The 17,415-nt window shown below is 37.0% G+C and overlaps 3 protein-coding genes and 5 non-coding genes across 9 annotated transcripts; 1 reads left to right on the top strand and 7 right to left on the bottom strand.

Moving 5' to 3' along the window:
• Positions 1 to 609: 609 nt before the first annotated feature.
• On the bottom strand, positions 610 to 1,488 carry LOC147547512 (Microsomal signal peptidase 12 kDa subunit (SPC12)). The gene is made up of 2 exons (XM_086670503.1): positions 1,358 to 1,488; positions 610 to 1,079 (listed from the first exon to the last, which is right to left on the bottom strand). The coding sequence occupies exon 2, from the start codon at positions 1,077 to 1,079 to the stop codon at positions 789 to 791; it is 291 nt and encodes a 96-aa protein (XP_086526629.1). The 5' UTR covers positions 1,358 to 1,488; the 3' UTR covers positions 610 to 788.
• A 2,150-nt stretch (positions 1,489 to 3,638) lies between these two features.
• On the bottom strand, positions 3,639 to 6,618 carry LOC147547506 (large ribosomal subunit protein uL22-like). Of its 2 annotated transcripts, none has more exons than XM_086667221.1 (6): positions 6,366 to 6,618; positions 6,179 to 6,219; positions 4,307 to 4,537; positions 4,127 to 4,229; positions 3,977 to 4,044; positions 3,639 to 3,876 (listed from the first exon to the last, which is right to left on the bottom strand). In XM_086667221.1, exons 1-6 carry the CDS (start codon positions 6,403 to 6,405, stop codon positions 3,808 to 3,810), a joined length of 552 nt encoding a protein of 183 aa, XP_086523347.1. In that variant the 5' UTR covers positions 6,406 to 6,618; the 3' UTR covers positions 3,639 to 3,807. The 2 variants fall into 2 exon arrangements, with proteins under 2 accessions (XP_086523347.1, XP_086523348.1); XM_086667222.1 differs by having other exon boundaries at positions 4,307 to 4,855; positions 4,907 to 6,219; positions 6,366 to 6,466.
• On the bottom strand, positions 4,644 to 4,773 carry LOC147547511 (small nucleolar RNA snoR74). The gene has a single exon (XR_015239037.1). It is a non-coding gene; the product is annotated as a small nucleolar RNA snoR74 (small nucleolar RNA).
• On the bottom strand, positions 5,007 to 5,137 carry LOC147547510 (small nucleolar RNA snoR74). Its single transcript, XR_015239049.1, has one exon. It is a non-coding gene; the product is annotated as a small nucleolar RNA snoR74 (small nucleolar RNA).
• On the bottom strand, positions 5,356 to 5,485 carry LOC147547509 (small nucleolar RNA snoR74). Its single transcript, XR_015239060.1, has one exon. It is a non-coding gene; the product is annotated as a small nucleolar RNA snoR74 (small nucleolar RNA).
• LOC147547508 (small nucleolar RNA snoR74) lies at positions 5,565 to 5,694 on the bottom strand. Its single transcript, XR_015239046.1, has one exon. It is a non-coding gene; the product is annotated as a small nucleolar RNA snoR74 (small nucleolar RNA).
• LOC147547507 (small nucleolar RNA snoR74) lies at positions 5,790 to 5,922 on the bottom strand. The gene has a single exon (XR_015239020.1). It is a non-coding gene; the product is annotated as a small nucleolar RNA snoR74 (small nucleolar RNA).
• Positions 6,619 to 13,758: 7,140 nt separating the features above from the next.
• On the top strand, positions 13,759 to 17,054 carry LOC147547505 (Exostosin family protein). Its single transcript, XM_086669181.1, has 4 exons — positions 13,759 to 14,544; positions 15,817 to 16,113; positions 16,209 to 16,304; positions 16,410 to 17,054. Exons 1-4 carry the CDS (start codon positions 14,026 to 14,028, stop codon positions 16,839 to 16,841), a joined length of 1,344 nt encoding a protein of 447 aa, XP_086525307.1. The 5' UTR covers positions 13,759 to 14,025; the 3' UTR covers positions 16,842 to 17,054.
• The last annotated feature ends 361 nt before the right edge of the window (positions 17,055 to 17,415 follow it).

The following is a 17,415-nucleotide window of genomic DNA, read 5'->3' as shown; positions in this document are numbered from 1 at the left end:
TATCTAGGTGATGTGGGATAATGCTGCTACCTTGCTTCTATATAATTCTTTCCATCAATTAGCTACCCGGAGTAGGATAATTTCACGCCCCAAAACCTTTGTGGAATTGGCTTTCTCAACTCTATCTAACTTCATAAAATAAACTGACGGTTTTACCGTTAGACTACCATCTCTTTTTACTTCTTTTTTCCCGTTGGGATTAACAAAATCAAATCGACAGTGTTTAAAACTAATGAATGTATTTCCACACAAGATTAAACAAGAATGAGCGGAAAGTTTAGGACAACGTGCACAAAGGTCTAGTAATAACCTTGACGAGGGTTTTGACCTTCCTAGAAATAGTCCTACGTATGCTCAAACCACTAACTAAAGAAAATAACTACAAAAAACGAAGTACTGTTCTAGTTTTAAAGCCTACATTCATGAGAAAAGTAATTCTTTTCTATTGGCAATGACTACCGTGATTGCCAAGTTTAGGAAGTGATATTCTAAGAGAAATGACAACTACACCTACCTAAATTATATATGTAATAGTTGCCGAAACAAAAAAAACAATTTTAGAACGATGGCGAGAAAAAAATAGATCAATATTAGCAACATGAATCGAAGTGATAATAAAATTTACCTTTTTTCTTAATCTCATTCATTTAGATTATATAATCAATTCTAAAGATCATTCAATTTATGAAAGTAAGGAGCATCAACCAAGCATTCTTTGTAATAACATTCTAAAAAGATGAAAAGCAAAACCCTAAAAATGTTCCATACTTGGCTTTATGAAGAAAGACCTACTTTTGGTGAGTCTTGGAAGAAGAAGTCTTCTTCTTGGATAAAGAAACAGACTGAGGTTTAGGGTTACGATCAGCTTCAATTGGATCCAACCACTTGAGAGGATTACGATTGTAGAAAGGCCAGTTAGGAACAGTGATCAATGTAGTAAGAACAACACCACCAGCGTAAATCAATAGCATCAACCGGAATGATCCGATGAAATAACCAGTAGCAAAAGAGAAAATCGCGAAGGTAACGAGCAAGATCTGCATCAATTGCTCTGAAAGCTTCTGTCCTTGCCAATCCATCTAACAAAATACAAATCAATGGAATTCTAATAAAATTTAGGTTAAGATTTGCTTTAAAATCACAGAAAAGAAAGAACTGACAAGGAATTTGATGAGATAATTTAAGATCTGTGTTAAAATAGAAGAAAACATCAAATACCCTAGATAGATGAGGTCAATTTAGATCTGTGTTAATGCATTAAGAAACGAAACTTATAACTGACAGTGAGGATTTGAATCAGAAACCCTAAACCTAATTATCGTGTTGAAGTGAGACGATCGGAGAAAAGTTGACTTACCGGGAAAGCGGTCGAAATCCGGAGAAGATGTCTGAACGAGATCGGGAGTGAAAGACGGAAAACTTGAAAGTACGAATACGGTAATGGGTTTTGGAAGATATAGCGACTTTTACTTTCTACAGAAGATGAGGAAAATTAGGCAAAAGGCCACAAGAGAAAAATAGTTTACAAAATAAACCAAATGAAAAGATAATTAGCTTCAGCCCCAAAAATTTATTGAGGTTACAAGATAGACCTTCTTTCCCTACCACCCCCATCTCTGTTACACTGGAGTGCACTAACTTTTGGCCAGCGCTTTGGGGAAAGCTAACTAGTTTCCGGGGTGTGAAATTTTTAAGGGAATATGTACAATTTTGAAAATTTTAAACCAGATCTCGGTCTGGTTTGAAACCAGACCATCTGGTTTCTCCGGCGAATGAAACCAGACCAGATCTGGTTTCTCCGGCGAAAGGGGTTCCCTTCGCCGGAGTTTCTAGAGAGGGAGAGTGATTTTTTTTCATGGTCGTCGGCCGGAAATTTTCCGGCTGATGACCGAGAAGAGAGAGAGGTGAGGTGGGAGAGAGAGAGGTGAGGTGGGAGAGAGAGAGGTGAGGTGGAGAGAAAGTGAGGTGAGGTGGAGGGAGGTGAGGTGGAGGTTTTTATTTCCCTCTAACAACTTACAAAATAAATTTGTCAAACAAAATTGACCAAGTTTTGACCAAGTCTTCACACCCCGAAAACTATTTAGCTTTCCCCAAAACGCTGGCCTAACTTTTATGTTCATTTGAAATGAACCGGGCATATAAGGGATTTTGTAGGTTACTTATTTTATTTTTGCCTTAAATGAGTTTGCTGAAACATCATTGTGTTTCTTATTTCTAGATTACCCAATTAGGGACTCGTGTAGGGTACGCATAAGTACTTGAGAATAGCCCTTTTGACAAAGGAAAATTTTAAACCAGATCTCGGTATGGTTTCTCCGGCGAAGGGGGTTCCCTTCGCCGGAGTTTCTAGAGAGAGAGAGAGTGATTTTTTTTTTCATGGTCGTCGGCCGGAAATTTTTCGGTCGACGACCGAGAAGAGAGAGAGAGGTGAGGTGGAGAGAGAGTGAGGTGAGGTGGAGGGAGGTGAGGTGGAGGTTTTTATTTCCCTCTAACAACTTACAAAATAAAATTGTCAAACAAAATTGACCAATTTTTGACCAAGTCTTCACACCCCGGAATCTATTTAGCTTTCCCCAAAACGCTGGCCTAACTTTTATGTTCATTTGAAATGAACCGGGCATAGAAGGGATTTTGTAGGTTACTTTTTTTATTTTTGCCTTAAATGAGTTCGCTGAAACATCATTGTGTTTTTTATTTCTAGATTACCCAATTAGGGACTCGTGTAGGGTACGCATAAGTACTTGAGAATAGCCCTTTTGACAAAGGAAAATTTTTATCGGATAAGATGGCAGAAGGTCGGTGTTACGGGGAAATAAAAAAAAATTTCGGGGTTTGAAGTTTTGGGTGGAAACAAAAAAAAATTAGACTTTTTCATTTCCCCATACAACCAAATCTTTTTCAACTTCTTCTTCCTTTCACCTACCACCACCATCTCTGGCAACTTCAATCTTCTCCGACGACTTCCACCATCTCCAGCGACATTTTTTTTCCTCCCCTTCGCCGGAGATGGAGAGAAGAAAGAGAGAAAAAGAGAAGAAAGAGAAATAGAAGAAAGAGAAGAGAGGGAGAGAAAAAGGAGAGGGAGAGAGAGGAGAGATAGAGAGAAAGGGGAGAGAGAGAGAAGATGATGATGTTGCTGGCCGTCACCGGCAATATCCGACCGGCGACTTTTTGCCGGCAATGTAGAGAACCCCGCGAAAGAAGGAGATGGTGGAAGATGGAAGAAAATTCTATTTCGAAAAGCCCTTCAACTTAATAAATTAGGTTTTACCACTCAATTGGTTTGGAACAGAGAAGAACATTTTTCCCAAAACACAAGTATATGATATTAGCTACAGCCTTCTGTATATGATATCAGCTACATTTTTACCACTCCTGGGTTTAGGACATCCTATATTCGTATATAAATTTTGGTGAAGCAAAATTGGCTTTGAACTAATTATCACTATCAAAAAAAAATATATGATATCAGCTACAGTCTTTATGTTAAAAAAAAAATCTATCTCTGAGCCTGGGAGCCTAATAGAATAACAGCATTAGTAAAACCATTGCTTTACAAAATGGTATGAGGAGATTCACAATATCATTGTGGCAAAAATAATAAAAGAAAACACTGGCACAACAAGAGATCCAATATCTGTAACCAAATAAATGTTGATAAAAATAAAGCTCTGTAGTTCTAAACAACACCAGTTCTAAACTTAGCAAACGCAATTTACTGTCTTTCAATACATCAAAAGGTTGAAAATGGACAACTACCAACTTCAAAACTTGGTTACTCAGTTTTTCCATCTCTTGTTACACTTTCTAAGAAGAAGCACCACTGCGTAAAACCTGAGACTTCTTAGTTTTCCTAGGCGCCAATTGAGTATCAACCTGATAAAACATAAAGAAGTTTAAGACGAGAAAAACACAATTCTTCACTTCAGAAAGCAAAGTGAAGCTTCTGGTTTAAGTAGATTAAACAGGTTTATACCTCTTTCTTTACAGGTTCTTCCTTCTCAGACAAGGTCAACTCAATGTGACATGGAGATGACATGTATGCTGTCAAATAAGAATTCAACACCATTAAGGACAACTGAAAGAATATCGGACTAATGAAGTAGTAAAAGGCTTGTAAGCTTACGGTTGATTCTTCCATGGGCTCGGTAAGTTCTACGCCTTTGTTTTTGAGCTTGGTTCACTTGGATGTGTGAAATATATAGTGAATCCACATCTAACCCCTTAACCTATTGAGTATCACATATGTAGGTCAGAAAGGGAAAACTGATTTAAGAAACAAAAAAGAAATGAAAGAAAAACATACATCAGCATTGCTTTCGGCATTCTTGAGCAAATCAAGAATGAATTTGGCAGACTTAGCAGGCCAACGTCCTTGTCCATTAGAGTGACGGTTCTTAGCTTGTGCTGTTCGACCAACACCACCACAGAAACGTCTGAAGGGAATTGCTTGTTTGTGGGCTAAAACATCTTCCAAATATCTTTTAGCCTTCACTAGGGGCAATTTCCTGATTGAGAAAGCTGTCTCCCTTGTGTTCTGCAAACATAAGACAAAATGAGCTTTAAACTCTTTCACGCAGAAACAATTATTCATTGAGAAATTATATAACATAATCTACAACCAAGAGACCATATCATGACTAAAATGTATCATCGTTTACTGAACCTTCAGCTAATTGTAATCTGTAGAGAGGTTCACCCAATAACAATGAATTGATTTTCCTGACGTTTACGAGAGACAAGTTCACAAAGGCAACAGATCCCTGCTTTTTTCCCCAGGTTATTTTTTATTAAACCTTATTACAACATATCTCAATCGAGAGTTAATATATTCTACATGATAAAAATTACAGTTCTTTATAAGCAAGAAAGTTAGCAAGTTAACTTCATTTCAGATTTTCAAAACCTTTCCTACCCGATAGTTCATAGTAGTAATAAATTGTGAATCTTCATCAAAAGAATATCATCGAGAAAACTCAAATCATTAGGAAAATGCTTAGTTTAAGTAATGTATAATCGTTTACTGAACCTTCTATTAATCGAAAAAATCTATAGAGGTTCACCCAATAACCATGAAATGATTTCCCTGAAGTTTACGAGAGACCCATTCACAAAGGCAATGCATCACTGCTTTTTTCTGCAGGTTTAAATCTATTTACCCAAAAATTCCATGTATATATATACAGGCAAGTATTAAATGCAAAAAAAGTCATTAATATACTTCAATATTATTCTCCAAATCTTTTGGTATGCTAACAAGACTATTAACATTGTATCGCACGAAGCTGAGAAAAACAATACTATAATATGTCAATGAAAACCACAAAAATTCCACTAAGCGAGTTTTGCTTGATAACATGTATCATCATTTACTGAACCTTCTGCCAATTGTAATATATAGAGAGGTTCACCCAATAACAATGAGATGATTTTCCTGCAGTTTACGAGAAACCCGTTCACAAAGGCAAAGAGTCCCTGCTTTTTTCTACAGGTTTAGCCATACGGACACTTGGTTCCGTTCTATAGACCAACAACAAGATTTACAATATCACAGTTTATTAAACTAATGTATCATCGTTTACTGAACCTTCAGCTAATTATAATATATAGAGAGGTTCACCCAATAACAATGAAGTAATTTCCCTGACGTTTACGAGAGACAAGTTCACAAAGGCAACAGATCACTGCTTTTTTCCCCAGGTTATTCTTTTTTACTAAACCATATCAAAATTTATCAGAATCGAAAGTTACATAACAAGAAATAACAAGAAAAATCCTTAGTTACATAATAATGTATCATCGTTTACTGAACCTTCTATTAATCGAATACATCTATAGAGGTTCACCCAATAACCATGAAATGATTTCCCTGACGTTTACGAGAGACCCGTTCACAAAAAGGCAACGGAGCCCTGCTTTTATCATCAGGTTAAGCTTTCAAATTATATCATCAGATTAATACAATGGGCACACACAAGTGATTGAACTGAAACAAATGAATGCAACTCTTTTCAAGTCAAGAATGGAACTAGGGTTTCCTATTAAACTACATACTGAACAATAAATTATTTTTCAAAATAGGTATTAAACAGAAAACACATGCTTATAAATAGGTTACCACCAAGATTAAGAACAAATGAACAATAACAAGATATAAATCGACGAAAAATCTGCTTACCTTGAAATGAACTCGAAGATCCGCACCCCTGGCTTTGCAGGCTGAAAACAAAAATGAGGAACACAGATCAGAACAATGAACATTTGTTCCAAAAGTTATGTAAACCCTAGATCGAGATTTTGACGTTAATATCCAAGTAGACCCAATGAAAAGATGGATAACATGAACTAGGGTTTGGTATGCTTACACTTGGTCGGATTGTCTGGTTCTTTGGAGTACTTTACCATGGCTACGGCTGCTGCTTTTGCTCCGGTTAGTGTAGGAGAGGGTTTCTTTACCCTTCTTTCTTCAAGTGAAGGCGAATTGCTTCTTTTTAAAGAATACGAAACCCTAAAGTTTTTTAGGGTTTTGGGTTGATCTCCTGAAACCCACTACTATAGATACTTGAAGCCCGCTTGATGGAAGCCCACTTGACTTGAAGCCCGCTTGATGGAAGCCCACTAGACTTGAAACCCACTTGACTTGAAACCCACTTGACTTAAAACCCAATTGACTTAAACCCAATTGACTTAAGGTATAAATAAGGTTGTTGGGTTTTAGGTCATAGTTTAGTTGGGCTATAGGCCCGTTCTTTATGAGAGTTTGAATTCGGCAGTTTCGTGCTTATCACATCTTTGATGTATCAATTTCAATGTAATGACTATCGTATATCGTAGTCAATTTCCAAAAACACAAAATGAAAATATTTTCTATTTGATCCAAGCAGGCAAAGTGCCTTCTGTTGTGCGAGTTCTTTACAAGAATGAATTACTTTCACTAAAGAGGGATCCCCAATTTTTATTCAAACAATTTATGTACTTGTGCACGATTTGGCTGACCTTCTCCCACGACATGTCCACATTTAGATGCTACTACTGTACAATCAATAGGACTTGTTGCCAAAGGTATCTATCCTGCAGTGGATCATATAGATTCAACCTCTATATATGAATGTGGTCGGTCAGGTTCAATATGATTGTCTTAGTCTTTTTAACGGGTTTCGCTCTTTATGTCATTTTATTATATGAAAAAAAATGAAGTCGTCTTGCTCGTTCTTACTCATTGTTCCTTCATTCAATGTAATGTAACTGATAGATAAGAATTTATGTCAAGATGCATCTATGGAGGATTAAAGCATGTGCACCGTCACACACCCCTTTAACAAGGGTCATCGGGCAAAATGGTCGTTCATAAATATATAGTTAGAAATATTAAATAATCAACCAAAGTCAGCTTGACCTAACTGTTTTAGTCGTCTGGTGGGCACATGCCTTGTCTCCCCACCTCAACAAACCATTGGGGCAGGACGACATGGCGGAGATTAGGTGACCCCATCTTAGCCCAAATTTAGTGTGTTGTATAAACTTACCTAATTTACCCAAGGGCTCCACTCCTTGTAAGGCTTTCAGCATCTGTGGGTATGTGCAAGTAAGAGCATCTCCAATGCAAGACTAAAAAAAAAACTCTAAAAATCTTATGTGTCAAGTGTGAAAAATAGATCTCTAAATGGTCTCTTTCCTATTTGGCCATTTAGAGACACTCTATTTCAAAACCATCTCCAATGCAACACTCAAGAGAAACTCTAAAAACCTATAATTTAGTTTAAAACTAATTGATTTGCTTATGTGACACTTAGAGAAACTCAAGAGGACACTCTAAACTTAAAGTGTCCTCTTAAGGATCTCTAAAATGAATCTTGACACATCACTTTAAAGATTCATGTTGAGTTTTGCATTGGAGATGGATTTTAGAGAAAAACTCAAAAAGATCCTATGCGGCACTCTAAGATTTAGAGTTTGAGTGTTGCATTGGAGATGCTCTAAGCAGATAGGCTCATAGTTAGATTCAAACTCTTTCTTTTTTTTTTTTTAGTGAAAAAGTCAATACCATTAATAATCTAGTTTTTTGCAATGTTTGGATAAAATCAACCCTATATAAACAACAACTAGTTACAGGGGTTGAAAGTAGGAATAGTTAACAATAGAGGATGTCATGCAAATGCTTAAGTGTTGGGGAGCGAAGCCGAAGCCGCAAAGTTATGCACCGCTGCATTGCTAAAGCGTGGGGTATACTGGTACTCCACGCGGACTGTGCTTGCTTGGACACGCTGATCTTAATCCCTTTGGATTCGCCAAGGAATCACCGAGTCGCCGTCGGATAAATAGTCAGAGAGAATCCTAGAATCACATTCGAACATAAAATGGTTCAATCTCAATTCCTCTGCCAATAGAGAACTTAATCTAAAACCTTTCATCTCATTGTGTAGAGGAGAAAGTGGGTGGAAGAGACGAATCTCCGGACTTTGTAAGTCATTATACATGCTTAAATCGGGATGTGGTTCATATAACTTTAAATGGGATTGTGTGCAACAGGTCTTTATGAAGGGTAATGCCTTATAAGGGCCAACCAACTTGCACGGTGTGCCCTATGGTATTGGCCCTACTGTGAAAGTTCATGTTAGTTGGTAGAATAGTACAAACTAAAATAAAGAACACAATAGTTTACGTGGTTCAGTCGGAGGAACACGACCTACATCCACGGAGAAAGCCATTGATGGCTGGATTATATTATCTCCACAATCGTGGGATTGATTGGTTACAGACTCGAAGATTCAATGCAACTCAATTCGATGTAAAGTACATAAAGGTCACTTCTATTTATAGAGTGACTTGGTATCTTATTTACCTAGGACTCTATCTAGTATAAATACAAATAATATCTTCATATATCTTGGACGCAGGGACGGAACTAGGAGTAGTAGTCAAGGGGGGCCGAACCAAAAAAAAAAGTGAAAAATCTAAGTCTATGTGCTCGAACCCAGGTCTCTCACGTCCAAAACTCGGACATCTACCATCTCACCCACACTAAATATATGTTATATGTATGACTCGAACTTTATTTATGCGATAAATCAGAAAGCAATCAGCATTTCTAAAACAATTTACGGCAAGTCAAGGGGGGCCATGGCCCCCTTTGGCCTGCATGTAGATCCGTCCCTGCTTGGACGGTTGATACGGATATCGTCGGATCTCGATCCATCTCGATCCTCATACTCTAATACTCCCCCTCAAGTTGGAATACGGAGCTTGTGAAGTTTCCAACTTGAAGATTGAACTTAAAAAAGGTGAATGTTGCTTGCATATGATCGGATTCAAAACTTGAACTTTAATTTTTGTTTAATGTCGAACAATTGCCAATGGTGCTGAACTCTTTGTTTGCAACTTGAACTTGTAATCGCACATAAACTTGATATAATATTTTTGTCTTTCGTAAGCTTGAATCTCATTATTTTCTTCTTTGCTTTCTTCTTTCTCGAGCTTGAATAAAATTTGGTGAGAGGGAGGACAACTTCAAATTTATCAACGAACTAAGGAGGAAACGATACCATATGTAGTTGATGATGGAAGAGAGGAAAAGGTGGATCTATGAAAAGGGTGATGAAGACTTAGTGTCACAAAATGAAGGGAAAGGTGACAGAAAAATTATGTCACAACTAGAAATAGTTGGAGATAAGAGACAATAGTGATTTGTCGCAGAAGGATTTTGCAATAGTATGAGCAAAAGATGTCACATAAATTTGTGGTAAAATTTTGTCACAAATAAAAGAGAAGGTGACAGAAAGATAGCGTCTCGAAACCATGTGAAATTTCACACTCACGTGAGAAAAACATGAGGGAGAAATTACAACCCACAAGTGACATCGGGAGGGAGAGAAATATAGCCGAGAGTAGGGGTGGGAAAAAGATCCGGAAGACCGCTATCCGACCTGTTCGACCGAGATAAAAAGTGTCCATGGACACCCGATGGTCATAACGGTCAGTGTCCGACCGGCCCGAAAGAATTAGCGGACGGTCACGGTCAAAATTCTATGTCGAAGGACCGACCGCTAACCGACCGGTACGAGTGATCGAATAGTTTGACCGACTAAACTGTCCTCATGTTTAGAAGTTGACCGTTGAATTTTATAGACATATGAATATATGATGATCGTTGGCTATAGTCATATAGTCCTCTGGAAGACCAAACATTAGTGCGTGACTTAATTATATCTTGTCAAATGATGATCAACTGTGTTTTTTCTTTTTTATATTTACTTTTGATTTCTTGGCTAAAACATCTTCGTTTGTAAGTAATTTTGTTTGTGGTAATAAAAATAAAGTTCTGAGTTAAGTAAATTTATTGGAAAGTCCGGACCGAGACCGTCCGGTGTCCGACTGGACCGGTAAAATAAACGGTCTTGGACGGTCAATGGACAAAGAATTCTTGAGAGTGACCGTCCGAGTCCGCCCGAGTAAATAGGTGGTCACCAACAGTTTATGTCCGAGTCGACCGGTTCGATGAAGTTAGAGTCCGGTACCGACCGGTCCAGACTGATTCCCACCCCTAGCCGAGAGAGAGGGTTATGGCCGAGAGAGAGAGATGACAGAGAGAAGAGAAAGATTACATATTTGGTATCATGAGCAGGTTACTTGTTCGTGTTTTAGCTTCCGCTTTTCCCAACAATTTCTATATTGTTGTGTCAAAATTCCAACTATTTTTTTTAGTTGTGATTACATTATTTCAAATCGCTTTGTCGATTTGTTCAAATATTCCAAGATGATTCTTGTGATTACGTTACAACTTCCAGACGAGAAAATCAAAAAAATAAAAGATTCTTTTACCAAAAATAGGAGACCGGAGATTGTCAATGATTTTCTTGGATTACTAAAGTTCATCGAAGAAGCACTTCCTCTCCAATAAAGGTATGATTTTATATTTCTTTTCAATTTTTCGGATTTTTTCAACTTTTTTTCGAATTTTTTAGACCTAAAATAGGTCTCAAAAATTAAAAATAACACTTCTGGAACAAAAAAACGACCAGATCTGGTCGGTTCCCGTTCCAGTAATCAGCAAGAGATAATATAAAGAACACAATAGTTTACGTGGTTCGGTCGGAGGAACACGACCTACATCCACGAAGAAAGTCATTGGTGGCTGGATTATATTATCTCCACAATCGTGGGATTGATTGGTTACAGACTCGAAGACTCAATGCAACTCAATTCGATGTAAAATACATAGAGGTCACTTCTTTTTATAGAGTTACTTGGGTATCTTATTTACCTAGGACTCTATCTAAGATAAATACAAACAATATCTTCATATATCTTGGACGGTTGATACGGATATCGTCGGATCTCGATCCATCTCGTCATCTCGATCCTCATACTCTAATACCTACCCTAATCTGGTTAGCTGGGTGCCGAGGGTCGGCCCTTTTTCCTGTAAGTACAATTGGCACGAACAACTCCAAAGCTAGTTAGTTTGGTGTTGGCTTTCAAAGACTTTTATTTGTTACAATTGTTCATTTTATTGATGAACCAAAGTAAAGACTAATAAATCATCTCACGGTTTTCTTGCTCGCTTAGATCATAACGAATAAGAAGATGATACGGTTTTATTGGTTTCACTCCAACAAACAGCATTACAGATTTACAGCACACAAACAGCAAAATGTGTGTTAGTTATCTTAATTATGTGGTTATTTAAGTAATATCGAGGAGTATTAGTAAGGGTGGTTATATAGGGAGCATCCGTCGGTGTATAGAGAGAGGCTCCTGAGGTGAGAAAATATTTGTTTAATCCAAAGTACATTTTTTTTGTTGCAGTAGTTGGGTTGCCTAACGACAACAAAAGCCAATACTATATTGAGCTATTACACCTAAAGTATTTTCGTGAAATCAAACCCTAATTCTTTTAAGGTTTCTTTTCAATTTAAGCCAGTTCTTCCCTTGTTCTCTTTTTAAATATTTCTTAGTCGAAAATGGCAAATCCGACTCATCTTCGTCTTCTTTAATCATTGAACAAAGAAAAAGATTCGATTGCTTGGATCCATTTTGTATTTTCTATGATTTCTACTCTTCTTTGTCTTCAAAGATTTGAAGATTTGTTCAACTTTTTTCCGCTCTTCCTCATCTGTTTGTTTGATTATTTTTTTGTTTCGTTTTTTATTTACTTTCAATTATAGGGTTCGTTCGTTGTTAGTCTAAACTTGATTCGGATCATCGACAAAAAAAAACCATATAAATCTGAAACTATATGATATGTTCCAATTTCCATATATTTTTTATTTGTCCGAGTTTCTTTTTTGTAAGATCTCTTCTTGTTAGTTTGAGTTTTTTTTTAATACAATCATTGATCTGCTACATTGATTTCGTATGTATTAACCATTAATTAGTTCACGATAATATCCTTGATTGGTTCACTGCAATTATGATGATTTTATTTGTTACGATGTATTCTTCCTACCTTTTATCGGGGGATAAAAGATGGTATTTGGGGGATAAAAGATGGTATTTGGGGCATAAAGAGAAATTTCTGGGAGATAAAAACTTTGGCTATTAGATTTGACTTATGGGAATATTCATTTTGAGCCCAAAAATTTACTTTTTCGCTTTGTGCTCCGTAATTTTCATCTCCTTCTCTCCTGTTGAATCTCTTTTTTTTTTTCTCTCTCTCTTGTTGATTCTTCTCTAATACCCATGTAACCATGTTTGATTCTTCTTCGAAATAATAGCACCAGCCGTGTTTGATCCGAAGGTAAAAGTAGTTTTTGATCTTCTTAGCATGTTTGGAATTTGGTGATCTTGATAAAGAAGAAAAACTAAGACCCCGTAACAAAGTTAAACTCGAAACCCAATATTTTGAAGATCATGATTTACTACGATTTGCATTAATAGACATTGAATTTAAGTTATAGGATTGAAATGGTATAATTGAAGGTGAGAAAATTATTCCTACATCTAAACCTAAACCGAAACCAAGCGGGTAACAAATAGAACTAGGGTTTGTTGATGTTGCTGCTATTAAAGGTAATATTTTAGTACATAGAAAAAAGTTCTTCTTCATGGTGGCTTCTTGTTGTTTATGATAATGTAAATTTTGTTGCGGGATTTTATTATTAGGGTTGAGATTATGAAGATTGTTATAGGAATCTGATGAAGATGAAGAGTATTTTTTTCATGATAATGATGATGTTTTCGATTTTCAGAATCTAATACCTTGAATCTAATACCTTCTACGTGATTTGCAGAAGTATCTAGGTTGAGAAACAGTGAGAGAGATAGAAAGAGAGGAACAATGAATGCCCGAGAGAGAGAGAGAGAAACAGTGAGAGGAAGAGATGAAGAGATAAAGAGATGAGAGAGGATCATCAGGAGAGAGATATAGAGAATCAATCGGAGACAGAAAGGGGGGAGGATGAGCAGGAAAGAGAGAGAAGGAGATAGTGAGCAAAAATCGAAAATGTCAATTTTTTGACTCAAAACAAATATGCCTCCTAGATCAACCCTAGTGGACCAAAGTCTTTATTCGTCGGAGATTTTTCTTTATGCCCTAAAGCCGCGACCTGGAAGATGAATTGATGCTTTTTTTTATTTTTTTCCCTTCATTGTAATTTTTTTTTGATGAAAGGCCCTTCATTGTAAGTTGATACTTTTGTGAGATTTCAAGCCAAAGAGGTCTGATGTAAAACAACATTTTTAATGTAAAATAGTGTCTACTTACAAAAAGTCAAAGAGGTCTGATGTCCCTATAAATTCAGTGCCCCTATAAACCAACAAGGAGTCCTTATAGAAGCCACAATTTTTTTAAGTTATCGGAACCACCGTGACTATTACGTGGTGAGAGAGTGTCGGTATTGAGATTTATAGAATTTTAGAGTGTTAAACACAAAAAGCGACATCATTGCTTCCAACGCAAAAAGAGACACATGAGAAAATGAGATAGAGTACACAAGAGAAGAAGACGAAGAAGAAGTCATTTTTCTAGAGAGAGAAAGAAAAAAACCTAGAGATAGAGAGATAGAGAGAAACACAAATGAAACGACGATGATGGGAAAATCTCAATATCTCATCTCTCTAATCTTCTTCTTCTTCCTTCTCTTAATCTCTCTCTATCTCTTCCTTGGTACTGTTGATCTTAGATCTCATTACTTCCCTTTCTCACAATCAAAATCAAATTCATCTCTCTGCAACAACAACAACAACAACAACAATGGATCATCATCGTCTTCTTCACCTCTGAGAGTATTTATGTACGATCTTCCAAGTAGATTTAATCTAGCTATGATTAATCGTAAATTCCCAAATGAAACTACTCCAACTGCTATGAATTTACCTCCGTGGCCGAAAAATTCAGGACTTAAAAGACAACATAGTGTTGAGTATTGGATGATGGCTTATCTTCTTTACGAAGGTGGTGCTGAAGTTGATGGAAGAGAAGCAATCAGAGTTATCAATCCTGAAATTGCTGATGTCTTTTTTGTTCCATTTTTTTCTTCGACCAGTTTCAATTCACACGGGCATACTATGACAGATCCTGAAACGGAAGTCGATCGCCAATTACAGGTATAATTTGTATTCTCTGATTATAAATTCTGTCCTGTTTTAAGAAGTTTTAGGTTTCAAGTTAGTTTTAGTGATTTGAATGAGTAATTTGTGGTATCAGAGCGGAGGAAGGCTCTGATACCACGGGTGGGGATAGTCCCACATGGCCGCAGGAGTGTCCAGAGTCTGGGCTATAAGATGCTTATGCTTAGTAAGTACTGAGACCTTTTGGGGGGGGGGGCTCGTGGAGCTTTCGCCAAGAACATAACTCCGTACCTATTGGTTTGGGTGGTAAAAGTGGGGACAATATCGGCATCTGCTAAGGCTTGAGGCGTCACATTGACCTTTTGCTCTAACTTGTTATTCAACTCCATTTAAGAATCTGTCATATAGCATTAGTTCTTCAAGAAAAGAAGTGGGTAAATGTTGATTTCTGTTAAATTCCTAGTTGTTTTCATTAGGATGGGTTTTATTGGAGTAAGAATTTTACAGAGGATATGGAATTTATGGATAAATTGGTTACTAGGAAAAATTGGAACTTATGATGGTTAGTTAACAAGGTAATGTGTTAAATTAGGTTTTTCTTTTTGGCTTTCTATATTCATTTGATGCAGTTTGAGGTTTACTTTTTTTTTTATCGTCATGTTTGGCTCAGGGGAAAAGAATGCGGTTACCAGAAACAATAAACCATAACATGATTCTTAGTAATAATACCTTAGTATATTGTTTGGTTCTTCGACCAGAACAGGATAGGTAGAGATTGACTTCGTCTTTAGATTATTTGATTGATGATTCCAGCGGAAAGTAATTCGCCAACCCACCTACACCCTGGGTTCGGGGTTCTTCCTTGGTAGAAATCACATTCCTCCTCGAAATGCAATGCCTGATTCATTCCCGTGTACCAAACACTATTTTAGAATGTCATTCTTGATAATCGGATTTCATTCTTGCGCACTCTTATTATAGAAACTTTGGTCCCACGTACAAATATAGCTGGTATGATTTCTTTTCATGACACTTGAAATCTGAATGCAACGGGCTATTCGATGCAATTTTCTTTTTATGCTTATGTCTGTCCATGGGATCTTTGGGAACAATGTTAACTAAATTGGATTAGAAGGGGATACGAAATAGTGCGTTGTTGTCTTCGATTTACTACTATTAGGGTTTGTCCATCATGTTAGTTTCATTTTTTGTTTTGTTTCGATTTATCTCTTTTAGTGCAATTAAATGGACCTTTTACATCGCTTTTCCAAGTGTATGTACTGAAGCTTGGTTCTTGTCTGTGTTCAGGTTGATGTTTTGGAGTTTCTGCGGAAATCTGTTTTCTGGCAGAAGTCTGGAGGCAGAGATCATGTAATTCCCATGCATCACCCAAATGCTTTCAGATTTTTGAGGGAGCAGGTGAATGCATCTATTCTTATTGTTGCAGATTTTGGACGTTACCCCAAAACAATGTCACGTTTGAGCAAAGATGTTGTTTCCCCATATGTACATGTAGTGGAATCCTTCACAGATGACAATACTTCGAACCCATTCGAATCTCGCCCCACACTTCTCTTCTTCAGGGGGAGGACAGTCAGAAAAGATGTATGGTAGTTTCGGTTTGCTAAAATCTTTAGACTTCATAACCATCTATTTCTTTTTATGTTATATTTATTCAAAGAAGATCACATATACTGCAGGAAGGAGTTGTTCGTGCGAAATTGGCAAAGATTTTAGCCGGTATTGAAGACGTCCATTATGAACAAAGCTTTGCAAATGGAGAAAGCATAAAAGCGGTAAAAATATGTGCATCATTCTTTATTTGGCACGTACAACATCAAGCTTATATAGTTATTAGCTCATCTTACATATGTATAAATTATTCTTGCTTGTTTTGCCAGTCGTCACAAGGAATGCGTTCGTCGAAATTCTGTCTGAATCCAGCAGGAGACACTCCTTCGTCTAATCGACTCTTTGATGCGATTGTTAGTCATTGTATTCCTGTTATTGTGAGTGATAAGATTGAACTTCCATTTGAAGATGAGCTTGATTATACTCAATTTTCAATCTTCTTTTCCGTGAAAGAGGCATTGGAACCTGGTTATATGGTTGGGAAACTTCGTCAAATTCAGAAAGATAGATATGAAGAGATGTGGAGGAAGATTAAGAACATATCTCATCATTACGAGTTTCAGTATCCACCGAAGAAAGAAGATGCAGTCAATATGTTGTGGAGACAAGTTCGGCATAAGCTTCCTAGCGTCAAGCTCTCCGAACATCGAAGTCGGAGGCTGAAAATTCCAGATTGGTGGGATCGTCGGAGAAGAAGATGATCCTGATTTCGACGTCAATTTTTTCAGGTATCCTGTACATTAAATCATCATTCATAGAGAAACCCTTTGAAGGGACACCAAATTCAGATTTTAGATGTACTCAACCATAAGTGTTTCGTCTAATAGTCCAATTCATGTAAACATAGAATACATTTTTTTGTCATCATAACAGCTCTTTAGATTGAATCAGATAATAATGCTTGGTTTTATCGTTACATATCATTTTTTTACTCGCCAAAAATGAATTCGATACCTGACTTAGCATGAAAATGTTGTACACAGAATGCAGCAAAAGAATCCGCCATCTTCATGGTTTTCCTTCGTCCGGAGTTATTGTCAGAAAGTTCTTCATTTTATTTTTGAAAAACTCCATCAATCAAGAGAGAGAGAGGGTTGAGGGTTGAGTCGAAAATGGAGACAGTTGATTTCTTGTAGGTCTGGAGTAGGCTTTGACATGGAGCCTCTTCTAGCATTACTCTTACCTTTCTGTATAGGTCAGGAGACTTTCTGAGGGAGTCCGAACCCAGAACGCTTCGAACCCTTAACCTTGAGCTCATAAATAAAATTCTTGACC

Source organism: Eschscholzia californica, unplaced genomic scaffold, assembly GCF_041429995.1.
Source record: "Eschscholzia californica isolate CP2 unplaced genomic scaffold, dmEscCali1.0.p SCAF_3, whole genome shotgun sequence".
NCBI lineage: Eukaryota > Viridiplantae > Streptophyta > Magnoliopsida > Ranunculales > Papaveraceae > Eschscholzia > Eschscholzia californica.
Note: the sequence above shows the minus strand (reverse complement) of the source record. Positions and strands in the feature narration are given on the sequence as shown.